The sequence below is a fragment of the Ananas comosus genome, linkage group 1, assembly GCF_001540865.1.
Source record: "Ananas comosus cultivar F153 linkage group 1, ASM154086v1, whole genome shotgun sequence".
Taxonomy (NCBI): domain Eukaryota; kingdom Viridiplantae; phylum Streptophyta; class Magnoliopsida; order Poales; family Bromeliaceae; genus Ananas; species Ananas comosus.
In genome coordinates this window covers 281,272-296,357 of record NC_033621.1, presented here as the reverse complement: position 1 = coordinate 296,357, position 15,086 = coordinate 281,272, and the positions used below count along the sequence as shown (strand labels likewise).

General features: G+C 36.8%; 1 protein-coding gene across 2 annotated transcripts; it reads left to right on the top strand.

The window, feature by feature from the left end:
- On the top strand, positions 5,687-14,858 carry LOC109720868 (protein ROOT HAIR DEFECTIVE 3-like). Of its 2 annotated transcripts, none has more exons than XM_020248210.1 (16): positions 5,687-6,264; positions 6,865-6,931; positions 7,561-7,657; positions 7,767-7,837; positions 7,938-8,001; positions 8,608-8,673; positions 8,778-8,825; positions 8,933-8,995; positions 9,111-9,164; positions 10,220-10,366; positions 10,453-10,521; positions 10,615-10,703; positions 11,756-11,834; positions 12,477-12,642; positions 13,058-13,155; positions 13,797-14,858. In XM_020248210.1, the coding sequence occupies exons 1-16, from the start codon at positions 5,790-5,792 to the stop codon at positions 14,553-14,555; spliced, it is 2,412 nt and encodes an 803-aa protein (XP_020103799.1). In that variant the 5' UTR covers positions 5,687-5,789; the 3' UTR covers positions 14,556-14,858. The 2 variants fall into 2 exon arrangements, with proteins under 2 accessions (XP_020103799.1, XP_020103806.1); XM_020248217.1 differs by lacking the exon at positions 5,687-6,264 and adding an exon at positions 6,535-6,712.

Below are 15,086 nucleotides of genomic sequence, written 5' to 3'. Positions count from 1 at the left end.
GCTATTATGATCACACATTCATGCTTAACATACATACTTAGGTATTAAATTAGACCACAACAAAATAAGTCGATAATGCTCCAATTAATATCTAACAAAATCTAATAAATGGAAAATCAGTGAGAGCTCGAATTAAAAAAGAAGTTGCGTGTGAATGTGAACCCTGACCCTTCAATTATGGATGTGTGAAATGATTAACGAAAGTCTTCGACTGTTTCTGACAGCCTAGCGATTTGGATCGACATTGCATTAAAGAACTCAAATTTCCTTGCCTATAAATTAAAGGAAAAAAAGAAAAAAAGAAAAAAAACACAAAGGTTGTTTGTGGCTGTAGCTGACTTATTTGGACAAAGACTTGGAAGAACTATCATTCGTTCATTAATTCTAATTTTATATATATATATATATATATATTTTATTTTGTTCTTCATCCAGATGCATGCATGAAGTACTCGTCTACCCGTTTAATTAATCCAAAGCCTATCCTACTAGGCTGTCCGAAACAGACGAATTAGTTATTTTATTGGTCATCCCAGAAATCTAATAATTCTAGGAGCAAGCTAGGTTTGCATTCACATCAGCACGACAATTCACTTATCAATTAAATACGATTGTTACATAGGTGGCGGAAGTTCCATCCGCGTGCGTGCCTTCTTGGATTAATCTTAAGTTAGTGTACAGTTAAACTTTTTAGGTTGCCATGCAAAATTAGTTATTTACATATGTAAGTGCTAGCTTATAATTTTAATTTAACATATTTTGTTGGAGAAAAACCGCAACGAAATTCGATTGTGACTAAATCTAACTAATTTAGTGATAAAATTAATAACATTCACTTACCGATAATCGCTAAATCCCAAAAAAATAAAATTGTGGAAGTAGAATGCCAAATTAATTTGATCCAGAAGCGTGCGAAGCACTGTCCTAAGACATATTTTTGTCCTTCATGCGGGATTAACCGGAAACACCGCCCCAAGATACGACCGGAACTCCTCCTCCTACAAACACGAGCGCGGAAGAGATTGACGAAGCTTCTTTCAACACCCAGCGATAAAAGTATTAAACAAATAAAAATAATTAAATTATGAAAGGGATCTCTAGTAGAATTTTTTCTTCACACTGTCCTGCGTATGAAAAAATATATATGTCTCCTTACACTGTAGACGTGTGTATATATATATATATATATATATATATATATATATATATATATATATATAAAGGAAAGAAGTTGAACATTGGGAATCCCAACGTTCATATTCCTTTAATTAGCTTTTATCAAAAAGCACAACGTCGCCAGAGATTAGTATACATAAAGGAAAGAAGTTGAACGTTGAGAATCCCAACGTTCATATTCCTTTTAATTAGCTTTTATCAAAAAGCACAACGTCGCCAGAGATTAGTATACATAAAGGAAAGAAGTTGAACGTTGAGAATCCCAACGTTCATATTCCTTGTAATTAGCTTTTATCAAAAAGCACAACGTCGCCAGAGATTAGTATACATAAAGGAAAGAAGTTGAATGTTGGGAATCCCAAGGTTCATATTCCTTTAATTAGCTTTTATCAAAAAGCACAACGTCCGCCAGAGATTAGTATACATAAAGGAAAGAAGTTGAACGTTGGGAATCCCAAGGTTCATATTCCTTTAATTAGCTTTTATCAAAAAGCACAACGTCCGCCAGAGATTAATCGCGCACAGAGCGCGGACGGCGCGAAACATCCGCGCAAGTTGCAGACTAAAGGAGAAATAAAATTAAGATTAAAATATAGGTAAAATATAGTATTTTGAATTTTCATCAACATATTTATCCTCATGTTACCTTCAAGAAAAAAAAAAAACTTATCAATTCTAAATTCTTAAGAAAATAAGTCCTAATCTAAAATATAGATGTAGAAAATTTATCCAACTATTAATTAATTACCATATTGCCAAGTTAATGTGCTATTTTATACTGTACTAATTATTCACTTATGTGCGCAATTCATTATTATGATAATAGCTCCTGATTAATTATGAAGCATTTTGCAAACCACTAGCTTGCAGTTGTCTAAATTAAATTTCAATTGAATAGAAACTGCTTCCACTCTATACATTCAACATCTATATTTTACTTTGTATCCATCCGCATGCATACGTAACACGCCTATGCATTAAATTACACCACGCCTAAATGAATGATAATGCTCCAACTAATCTTAACAAACTAAAAGTGCGAATAAATTAAGAAGTCGCATGCGAATCGTGTGAACGCTGATCCTTGAATTATGAACATGTAAAAGGATTAACTCGAAGACTTCGACCGTTTCTGATCACAGCCTAGCTAGCAATGTGGCTGCAGTTGACTTATTAATTGGCCAAAGCTAGACTACTTGGAAGTGCTGTCATTCGTTTATTAATTCCTACTGTACAGTTTCGTTGACAGTTCAGAAACATGCCTGGACTCTCTCTTCTTTGTCTGTTTGTTTGTTTGTTTTTTTTTTCCTTAAATTTTTGGACGAGAGATATACCCGTTAACTAATCCATGCATAGTCAATCCTTCTAGGCGGTCCGAAAACAGACAGTATTTTACTAAATAGTTGTTGGAGCAAACTATAGGTTCGCATTCACATACATACATTTATGCAATACAACTCACTCATCAAATATATGAGTGATTAATTGTTACCTAGTCGATCGGCTGGATTCCAAGTTCCATTTTCGAGCGTACGTATGTTTAAATTATGAGTCGCTAACCTTTTCTTCGATTATAAATTAGTAGAGAGTTAGCATTTCATAAAATTGTATGGGTATGTATACTGTGCAAATTAAATTAGTTATTTACGTACACATGTAAGATCTCTATAATTTTAATTTAGCATAGTTACACGTATATTACCTTTAAACAAAAGTAAACATGTTAATTCTCGTTGCTTTAGTAGAAAATAAGTCTTCATCTAAAACATATAGAAAATTTATTCAACCATTCAACCATTAATTACTTACTGTTATAAAATTGTAAGAAGCTTTGTTAATTTGTGTATATGCTTATTCTCACAAAATGGACAGAATTAACCTCCAAATAGAAAAATAGAACAGATAAAGAAGTTTAGCAATGTAACGAGTCTTTAATTGCAAGAACAAGCCAAAACTGCAATCACATCATGTGATAATGTATAATAGCCTGTTGATCACTTCACTATAATTTTTTTCTAACTAGTGGAGCTACTGCTCTTGCTAAAAATATTGCCACAGGGCTGTCCCAAAAACGGAAAAAAAAAAATTCAAATACTTTAGTCTTTGCCAAACAATTAAAGTCACCTCGAAGACTACGTACGCGCTTAATCCGGGCTAATTAATTAAATTACAAGAAGATAAAAGATATCACAGGAGAAACTACTGGCGAAACGTATTAATTCACATTTTGTGCGAATTTTAGACCACACCCCATCTGTTCATATTTGATTACACCGAAGATGACTAGAATAGGATAGTTGAATAATAGTCAAGTGCTCTTTAATTATATATATAATAATTTGTGTGTTACTAGCCGAAACCGTCGACCACCTATTCCACGACTGTATCGTTGTAAAATTTCTTCGTTTTAAAGCAGGAGTTCTAGAGGAGGAAATTTCGGAAGTGGGGGACGTTCGTCACCTGTGGACACTGATCTCGGACATCCCCGAGGCCGTTACTAGATCAAAATTGTTAACCAAGTTGGCGGCAATTTGGTGGGTCGTCTGGACGGAGCGCAACGGCATCTGCTTCCGCGACGTGGCCCTTAACGTTTCCAGGGCTCTCGAACGTGTCGCTGTTTTGCTTGAAGCCTGGAACGAAGCCTGGAACGAAGCTCGTTGAATATCCCCTGGGCTAGGTGCTCTGCCCGCGGTCCCCCTTTGTTGATTTTGGTTTGCTCGTTTTTACTGGGTCCCACGGACCTGGTTTTTGCGTTTAGTTTTTTCTCCTTTCTTTCTTTCTCTTGTTCCCTCGGTTCGGAGGCCCTAGCTGCTTCCAAAATGTATGCTAAATTCATTTTGCTTAATGAATGAAGCAGGTAGCTTGCTACCTATTTCTCAAAAAAAAAAAAAAAAAAAATAATTTGTATTACCATGTTGCTGATTTAACGTGCTATTTTATACTGTACTGACGCAGCATTTTGGGAACCCGTAGCATGCTGTTGTCTAAACTAATAATTAAGAAGAGGAACTTTCCCTGCTAGTCCACTCTATTCAACATAATCTATCCTTCCTATTTTTCTATTTTGTCTATGTTTATGCTTAACGTCCTTATCCGCCACTACAAAATGAAATGAAAGATAATATTGACTATAACTAGCCCAGTTGGTCAATGGCTTTATAATTGATATATATTCGAGATTTTTGAAACTTAACTATTTTATATTTCTAGTTACTTTATTTCTAAAAATAAAAGAACGTAACAGCTCTCGCTTACTATCTTTCTGTCAAAAAAAAGAAAGGATCGAGACAAAACTAATGATAATGCTCAACTAATCTAAGAAATTGAAACCAGCAAGAGCTTGAATTAACAAAAAAAAAAAAAAAAAGTTTGGCGTGAATGTGAACATTGATCCTTGAATTTTGGACATGTGAAATAATTAACGTAAGCCTTCGACTGTTTCTGAAAGTCTTGCAATTTGGATCGACATTGCATTAAAGAACTTATAATTAGTTGTCTTGTCCATAATTTTTGTTATAGAAAAAGGTAAAATAAGAAGACTACAAGCTAATCATGGCCCATCCAACTAATCAACTATACGTAAGGAAGACCAAAAAAACCATCAAATTGCAAAGACTTTGCCCAAACAAGTCAAGCACAGCAGCCACAACATGAGCTAAGCAACGCGTGATTAATGCTTCATTAATTTGAGCTTATTGTACATACGCATTTGATAAGATATATATTACACTTTGATAAAAATAAGTACCAGTTGTATATTCAAAAACTTAAGTGTAAAATTTTAATTATATATTTTTTTCTATCCAATTAGAATAAAATTTTTACACTATTTTAGCAATTAATATTAAATCTTAAAAGAATACCTAAATCCTTAATTGAGAAGGATGGTGATTATGCACCCAACTTTTAGATGTGCAAGTAGAAATTGTCTAAAATGTATATACGTCTAATTATTTATATATATATATAGAGAGAGAGAGAATTAATTGAGTTTCTATGCTTTTAAAAGCACCATAACCGAACTCTATATATATATATATATATAATTATTTAAAATTTAATAAAATAGATTAATTAGTAGCTGCATGCTGTGTGAATAAATTAAGCTGATTAAAGAGCAATTAATGGTAGCTAGTTCTACAGCCATTTATATATGTATATATGCAACACTAATTAACGGCTCGGTATTGCTTCTCCTCACTACTGCTGTGTACTACTTGGCCAGCGTCATGGGACATGATAGAGTGAGAACACACGCAGGAGAGACAGAGACAAACTAACGTGTGGATTTCATTAATTAATTAGAATAATAAAATAAATTTCTTCAAGGTGTTAATTGGGCCGTGATCATTTGTATTATTTACGAGCAAGTTGCACGAAATTAATTTATACAATTAACGAAGACGAAGACCAATAATTCTCCCCCTTTCACACACCGTGTGTGTGTGTGTGTGTGTGTGTGTGTGTGTGTGTGTGTGTGTGTATTATAGCGTTGCTGTATAAATCGATCGAGCTCTGTAAGAGACGCGCATACCATTTATATATATACATATACACACCGAATCCTTTACTACATCTAGTCTAGAAGTAATTAAAGAGCACGTTGCGTGAGTATGGATCCGGCATCGAACAACACTCAGCAGCCGCTCGGCGGTGCGGATCAGAGCATGCGCAACGCAGCTTGGCCGGCGGGCTACGGCGCGGCGACGGACGCGGACATGCAGGCGATGAGAGCCGGCATGGACTATCTGGCACACGCCGTTGCCGCCGCCGGGGGCGGCGGCGGCCAGCCGGCCGACATGAACGCGTTGCTGGGCAACCTCATGTCGCAGCTGGGAATGGCGGGGCCGGCGGGTCCCAATGTGGGCGACGAGCAGGAGGATCACCACCAGGAGGACCAGCACGAGTGGATGGGCCACCAGGTCCAGGAGCAGTCGCCGCTGTGCGTGGCCGGGCCCATGCAGATGATCGCCGGCGACGGCGCCTTCTTCGACCAGAACGTCGACGACTTCATCCACTCCGCCAGGGAGATCTCGCCCAAAAGCGCCGACTACGCCGTCGTATCCATCATCGGCGCCCAGAGCAGTGGTAGCTACATTATATCGATTTCTCTCCTCTTCTTTTTCTTTTTTTTTTTTTTTTTTTTAATAATATTTATTATATATATCATATATATATATATATTTTTAATTCAGCGGCATTTTCGTCGTATATGGTATAATATACCCTCCAGAGTACACGTACACGTACTTGCATGTACGGATATGTACCCGTCCCTCAAAAATTTTAACTTACATCTTTACCCCTGAAAATTTCCGTATTTACATGTATACCCTCACGCCGCTCCATTTGCGTCGCCCTACGTACGAAAGGGGTCGCCCGCCCTAGAGCCCGACCCGGCCGGCCGGAGCCGGTTCCGGTGAAGCGGGGGGCGGGGTCATGGATCACGTGACCGTTCACGTGCCACGCCTGCTCCTTATGTTTCAACTCGGCCCCCCTCGATCGATCGTCGAAGCAAATCTTCTGAGAATGATTTGTGCGCCTAATTCTTCTTTTTGTGTTTCTGATTGATATCGTTTTTGTTTCCCCTCTCTTTTTCGCTCTTCGTTTGGTAGTTCCTTAGCAATGCGTAGCGTAGCATAGCGTGTGATCCTTGGTTTATATATTTTCCGCTGCTCTGTTACACAGGAAAGAGCTATCTTCTCAACTGCCTCTTTGGTACCAGCTTTAAGGTGATGAATGCTTCAACAGGGAGGTAATTTTTTTAATCAATCAATCTTAATGCCTTTTTTTTCATATAAAAAAAAAAAAATCTGTTTTTGAGTTCAAGTTGATGAACGGTTCGTATTTTTCCTGCATTTTTCTACTTAAAAAATGCATCATCAAACTGCACTGCACCTTTAATCGCCACTTATAGTTACGATAAGTAATTGAATAGAGCTAATAGACTTGTAGTGGGTTCCATCAGACAACTTTACTGTCTACATTTATCTTTTGCTTCCAGTTATATGGAGACCCTTATCATAAGTAACGAATAGTTCCTAAGTTGTGCCAGTTGTGATCTGGAGTACCGATTCTCTTAAGCATCTTTCCACGCCGGAAATATTTACCGAAATAAACTTGGGTTTCCTAAGGATTCAACTAACAATTAGGAGCATGTATATTCTACTGGTGTCTGTATGACTTTTGCCTGCTTCAATATCGAAGTGATTAATCTGCTAACATAAAGTCTGAAAACCCTTGGTTTCATCTGTCTCCTTAGTCTCTTTTACTTGCCTGTTACTCGATTGTTCTCATTTGGCTTCAGTGCTTATAGTTGGTTAAGTTCATTCTTTTCAAAAACTACAATTTTTTATGCTAATGGTACGACTTTACTGTTTACAGGCGACAAACTACCAAGGGTATGTGGTTATCAAGATGTGTCAGACCTTCCTTGTTTATTATGGATGTAGAGGGTTCTGATGGGAGAGAAAGAGGAGAGGTGCTTCTTTTTTCCTCTTCTCACAGAATTTTTTCCCCCCTGAAGCACTTGATCTTCACTCTGCTTTCTTCTCAACAAATATATTAGCATTGTTATGTTTTTGTATCAGGATGACACATCATTTGAAAAGCAGGGTGCCCTTTTCGCGCTGACTATTTCAGACCTTATGATGGTGAACATGTTAGTTTACAGATCATCGCCTTGATTTTTCCTGATGCAAAAATTTTGGACGTCTTATCTGTTTTACATGTGACTGATAAGAAGAATGTCTTTCTTTTAGGTGGCTAAGGGATATTGGCCGCGAGCAAGGTGGAAGCATTCCTCTTCTCAGAACAGTTTTTCGGGTAGGTCTTGGATGCTAATCTTGGGCCTTACATTTGTTACTGTTATGTTTTTTGGAATATTAGAGAATCTAATCTAATCCTATATTACGGCGGAATTCACAGATCCTTTCCAGGAAGAAACTATCAGGTTTAAACTTAATGTTTTTGATGGTGTCATATGGATCATAATAGTATTAAAAAGAAGATCAGAACAATTGCTAGTGTTAAGATAACAAATAAAACAGAAAGAAGGATTAAATTTGCGATACTATTATAAAGTGAGGACTGCAGGGTGAAAAAAATAGGAGACTAAGAAAGGGACATATAGAAGATATTTCTTTTGGTCTTAAAAATATTTAATCATCTCATTCATTTTAACGCACTAGCTAGCCTAAACAAACCATAAGATACCTATGGTTGGAATAAAGAATTGGAGAAGGTAGGAGAGTTAGCAATGTTGAATGAGTAGAATCATTGCTGTTGCTTTCACTGGTTTGAATAGCAGTCCAGTTTGCAGAAGTACCCCTCCCTATCTACTTAAGTATGTCCTATCAGTGCCTTAGGAGAAATTAGATCAATAAAACTGGAAATCTTAACCCCTTTTTTTTTCTTCTTTTCTTTTTCCAGGAAAGGGCAAAACTTGAGCCTGGCCGAACAAAAGTGCTAGTCGTTATACGTGGCTATGACAATGAGGTTTACACGTCTTACTAGAAACATCTCTATTTTCATATACGAAGTGCATACAATCGTGGGAAAAATATAGGCTATACATTATTTTTATTCTTTTCCTATTTCAGACCCCATTTAACACATTAGTGGATGATGTGGTGACAAACATGGAAGAGGTATGTTGACTCTCTTATCCTTCGTTCCTGCTATCGGTATATGATGAAGTATAACATGAAATATTTACTGCATTTCTCCAAAAAAATAAAAATAAAAATTGTTGCAGCTATGGAAGTCCATACATGACCAACCTGGTAGGCCAAGAGTGTTATTCCGTGACTATATTGAGGTTAGCCAGCATTATGCTTCTATACTTTTTGCTAAATTCTTATTATTCTTGTGTTCTTTTCTCTTTTTTCTCCTGAATTTTCACTTAATGTTTTGACATGTACATTGATGTGAAGGTGTCTGTAGTAGCATTGCCTGACAAAATTCAAGAACAGAAGTTCAAAAGAGAGGTACGTAATTAGTGCTTAGTAGCAGAAACATGCCTTTCTTTTTTCTTTTTCTACTTGCAGCCTGGGTTAGTAGACAATCTGGTCTATTATAAAGTACTTGACATCTTAACGTATGACTTCAACCATCACAAATGCAGTAAACCTAGATGATTTAACGAGGAACTTACTATAAGGTGATAAGGAACTGTTGTCTTGCAATGGTAGTAAGCTGGTTTTCAGTTATTGTTGTAAAGCTTTGTATACCATATTTCTGAATCTGCCTTTTGTATGAAAAACAGTTCCAACCAAATTATGATTTCTCAAGAACATGGTAAATGTTCATTAGATTTGGAAGATTTAACTGATAAGAATTCACAGCTTGAAAATGGGGCTTGGAGTTGTTTGTCTATAGAAGCTGTCTGTTTATAGATAACATGTCATGAAAAGAGTAAGTAGAGTATTATTTTTTGTCTCTTCTCCTATCGTACGTAAATTGAAGTAGTAGTATGTCATCATTGTCATGCCAATCTCCTATCATCTAGTGCATATTGCTAGGAGAGATGCTTTTTCAATAGTAGTAATATTCTCCTTTTAAGTACTAATCCACCAGCAACCTTCCGAATGACTAAACTCCATTTATAACTAAAACTGATGGGTATTGTGCAGTTAAACCTTAATTCCTCGTCAATTTGCCTTGGGAATCGAGACTCCTAGACGTTCCTTGTCTTCTCTTTACCTGTGTCATGTTTGCCATATTCTTTTTAGATGCTATGATAAATATACTCGAATTTGCATGAAGTTTTCTCTGTTTTAGTTTCTCAGGATATCCTAACATGAAAATGATGGTTTATTAAGGCTTTTCCTCTAAGGCTCCATTTGCTGTATTTGTCACACATCATATCTGCCCCCTGAATTGTGGGCATTATATCTGTATATAAATTATTTTTTATGTGTATATTAAGATTGGCAAACATTTACGAGAAACAACTGCATCATAAAATAGTGGCTTTTAGATAATTTTTTAATCAAGCTCTAGAAGCGTTTATCAAAAGTATCATTACATTCTTTATTTTCAGGTCGCAAAGTTGAGAGAATGGTTTGCTAAAAATTCTCTTGTGGGGTTCCGGCAAGACAAGGTATCAGCTTCTGATTTTTCATTTAGTGCAAAAGGGATATGGGAAGCTATCCGACAGAACAAGAGACTTAACCTTCCTGCTCACAGGGTAATTCAAACGACTGCATATTGGATGTTTTCTCACGCAATAAAATTGTTTTTCTTATGATTTACATTCATCTAATACACATGTAGGTGATGGTATCGAGCTTTTTCTGTGAAAAGGTTGTCAAGGAGAGTATCAATTCTTTAGAGTCTAATGAGGTATTGTATTTCTCAAATGTGCTTCCCATTTTAAGTCCCGTCTTCCGTCTTTCAAGCTCATTTACCACTTTTGTTTTTCTATAATTTTCTTAGGATTATTTGTCATTAAAGAAAGGTGCGCAAAGTTCTCCAAAAGAATTCAGCGAGAAATTGGGAGCCCTTCTAAAGTCGCTCTTGACTCAGTAAGTATAGTCTGCCTATCTTCTCTCCAATAGAATTTATCTGTGTTGGAATCATGATTGGGCTGTGTGGCCTTATTTACAATTTGCATTTGCACACTTTTCTTGTCTTAAAACTTGTATCGAATTGTATTCTTTCATAGAACTCTTCGAGATTCCTTAAACACATGCAAAATGCGCCTAGCTTTTCAAAGACCACTTTAATTCTAATATACCATTTAACTACTGATAGTCCCCTGCAAATAAAAGGATACTTTATAGTGCATAGCTGCTTAGCAGGAATAGTAAGAAACAATACTAAAGTCCTTTAAAAATTCACTTTACTGTTAGGACTTAGGGAGTTTTGTTAATGTTTGCATTATTCTTTTGCATCTTCCCAATTTTACTGTTTTCCTAATATATGCCTGTTATGCTGAAGAAAATTGGTAGCTTGCATGGTTCATGTCTGCGATGCTGTATTTAATTCCTAGCTATCCTACAGAGGTTCAAATAATTCTTCTAGTATTTTAGTTTGTCATCTTTAGCTTGTGTGTTCCTTTAGTACTTTTTTAGTATATTTCAGTGGTCTTTCTTCTCATTCATTTTAACTTATGTTAGGATGGAAGATCACAAAATTTTCCTGGACTACTAGCCTATGGATGGCTGCATATCTCCATCTTGAATAATAAATATGGAGATTTCTTTATTTCTTTATTTGGCCATTCCATTGCTTCAGTTTTCTTTAAACCATAGCAGTAGCTTGCCTAAGAAAGCATGGTAATATTGCATATGCACTAATAGTCCAGGCATTAAGTTCCTTACCACGACTTTGTTGGTATCGGAGTTTAATGGATATGTTCAAACACATAAACAATACAGAGGAAGTTTCTGAAGAGCATTCCATGCATGCATTTGAGTAGCTACATTTGGATTTTGAGATTTCTCTACCAGTATGTACTCGGTGCAAAGTAGGTAAAAGACAAAATTTGAGATCACAGCTTTTTATTGTTCCCCAAATGTGGTATATGCCAACTTTCTCTGCACTTCTTTACATTTTTGCTTTTCATTTTGTGCAGCTTTGACACGGAGACGGAATTGTATGAAGCGCAAGAAAGGGCTGCAAAACGCCAAGAACTAGAGGATGGAGTATTGCAGGTACGGGACCTTCTCTCTTTACTCTTACATATTAAGCATCTTTTGTTTCCGTACATTCATGAGAAGGTTTCTCTTAGTTCTACTGCTGGCTAAACACTTAAAAAGATTAGTGGAAAATACAATCATGATCTATATTCTTTGTAATCTCTAATTTTATGACCTACATATTTTTAACAATTATAATAAAGAAGAAGACTTAGTGACATGCTTGTTGCATTGCCGCAATTTCGTCACCATCTTCTTTTTGCTTTCCCCAAGTATGTTTGCTTCTTTTTTAATCACTTTATTCTCATCCTTTTACATGCATACCCTTTAAAATTATTTAATTACTTATATACCATTTTTTACAATTTGTAACCCACTATCTCTAATCTATAATTAATATCTAAAAGGAAGACATGGTGGGAAAAGCATCACATTTCTGCCCCCCCACCCAAGTTTTCTGATGTTTTTCATTCTTTTAATTAGCTACACTCTCATTCTTTCACATATATGCCCTAATTTTGTTTATTTATAAATTTGTGATTAGTCTTTTCTTTTTTCCTCCGTGCTGTGCATCCAAGTGAGATAAATGCTAGTATTTATCGATGGTCAGTATATAAAGAGAAAAACTTTTCTTGTTTATCAATTCTGTTTTTGTAGCAAGTGGAGCCTATTTGCCGGGATTTATTGTATGCACTGCGCTTGAGGACATCTTCTGAAAGTAAGGACAAAATTACTAATCTATTCGGCAACGCAGATGATCCCTCCACTATAGTTGATCAGTCGGTTGAGGATTGCTTGAAAAAGTATATTGAATCATGTGAAGGTAATTTATGCCTCTTACAATGTTCCAAAATGCTAAGTGTGAATTCAGATCTACTATTGGCAAGTTTTAATCCTCTTTGTATCCTGAGGATATAGTTGTTGTGTAATGTCATCAATTGAACGTACTAAGTTTTGATAGGGTGGAGAAAGGAATCATCATATTCAGATTACTATTTTTGTCACTCTGATGTCTAAGAAATTTTCTTTTGCAACTTAATTAAAATTTTTCCCCTCTTCTCTTTTTTTGAAAACAACCATCCAACTGGATAGGGGATTTGGCTTGAACCCTACTTGTTCGTCGAACTTCTTTAAGAATTTTTATTTTGCCTTTGGCCGATTTTTCCTGTTGGGTTGCTTGATTATCTGCAATATATTATTTTGGCAGCTCTCACATATAGGACATTGTTTATTTCCAGATTTGAGGACTAGGTACAAAAATCTATGTGACGAAAATTGTAAGGTGCTTAAAAGCGAGCTGCTGTCATTTGCTAAAATTATGGCTGAAAGGATCAAGGTATTCCTTTAATATATGTATTTTTTCCTATTTTTGATTTTTTCTCCAGTATCTGTTTATCTTGTTTCTTCTTTTTGGTGTCACCGTTGATACCAAATTGAAGGAGTTTAGCGTGTGTACATCTACTTCTCTATACTGCTCTGTATCTTAACACGGTTCCTCTTCTGCTTTCCAGCTGAGGCTATACTATGTATCTTAATATGGTTTCTCTTCTGCTTTTCAAACTTAGCTGACCGTGTAGTGCTAACCATACCCGTATAGATAACTTAGTTAAACCATAATATTCAGGAACAGGTGTATAATATTTTATTTTATACATACAATGATATTTATGAAACAGCATGTAGGTAACCCACTCCATAATCCCATGTAGTGTGCGGTCTTTGAATTTAACATAGGGCCTCGAGGTCCCAGCTGGTACCACCCAGCTAGCGGTGGACCGGTGGTTGGTATGTACTTTGACATACATTTATTTGTCAGAATCCACTCTCTTAAATCCTGCTCCATTACGGTGAATATTTCTCCTCGCTTTTTTGTGCAAGATGCATTATATTCGGCTAGTGTATATTATTAAATAGAAAAAAAAAACCGCAAGGTGCTTATGACATGTACATTTTCAATTTTCGATTTTCTGTATGCAGGATATGCGCATTAGAGTGGAAGCAGAGCATGCGAGAGATGAAGCCGAACAAAAAGCCGAGCGTGTAAAAGCGGAAGCTGCACTTGCGAAAGAGGAAGCTGACCGCGAAGCCGAGCGTGCAAAAGAGGAAACAGAGCGTTTAATTGAGCAAGCGAGAAAAGAAGCTGAGCAAGCAAAACAGGAAGCAGACAAGCGCGCACGGGAAGCAGAGCTTGCAGCTACAAACAACCAGTTAAATAATCCGCTAATGGGTCTTGGTGCATTAATAGGAGCAATTGGACGGGGCATCCTTTTTGGACCAGCTGGTATGGTTGGTATGGGTGGTGGAATGTTGGGTCCTACAATGCAGAATCAGTATGGCCCCGCTACCGGCCGTGGCTTTCAACCTCCTTACCCTACACCGGACTATGGATATGAACCTCCATACCCTCCAACAAGCCATGCTTACGGAGCCCCCAACCCTTCAATGAGGCCTGGCTACAACCCGCCTGCTCAAAGTTACTCTGCTAAACCAATACCTCCTCCCAGGAACCCGGCAAACTTACCTGGTTTGCAACCTGCTAAACCAATACCTCCTCCCAGGAACCCGGCGAACTTACCTGGTTCACAGCCTGCTAAACCAATACCGCCTCCCAGGAACCTGGCGAACTTACCTGGTTCACAGCCTGCTAAACCAATACCGCCTCCTAGGAACCCCGCGAACTTACCTGGTTCACAGCCCGCTAAACCAATACCGCCTCCGAGGCAGCTTCCCAAATAGTCGATCAGATGAGAATTAAGTGGAGTTTTCTGCGTGCTGGTGTCGGTGGTGATCATGCTTGAGTCTGCTGTTGCCTTTGGAATAAATCTCATGCTTCATGAGAAGACAATAATTTAGGGAGTACTACTATTTGTGTGTCCTGAACTTATCTGTCATTGTGTGAAAAGTTTTCTACTGTTTGATGAACCAGAATGACGTTCTCTCAACACGTCCTTCATAGTTTCTTTTCAAATTCTCAACGCCTTGTTCCATCTCCAGTTTGTTATATTTGCTAATATAAACCGACACATTTCTCTTGTCCAATGTATGTGTTCTATTCATTACTGCAGTATTAAATAGACACAGAAAATAAAAGATGGCTCAAATCCAATGCACTAGTATCTTCCATGCCTTGTTAGAGGCCTATTTTTGGAAACAGATATAACATATAGCAGTATGATCTAAAAAATTATCCGCACACTGTAAAATAGCAATCAATATGCAGCTCATCTAAATATAAATATATTTTTAAATTTTTACAGCTCTTAATAT

Coding starts and splice junctions, on each gene's coding strand:
- LOC109720868 (XM_020248210.1), top strand. CDS start 5,790: ATGGATCCGGCATCGAACAACACTCAGCAGCCGCTCGGCGGTGCGGAT. Junction 6,932..7,560: donor ATGAATGCTTCAACAGGGAG/GTAATTTTTTTA, acceptor TACTGTTTACAG/GCGACAAACTACCAAGGGTA. Junction 9,165..10,219: donor AACAGAAGTTCAAAAGAGAG/GTACGTAATTAG, acceptor CTTTATTTTCAG/GTCGCAAAGTTGAGAGAATG.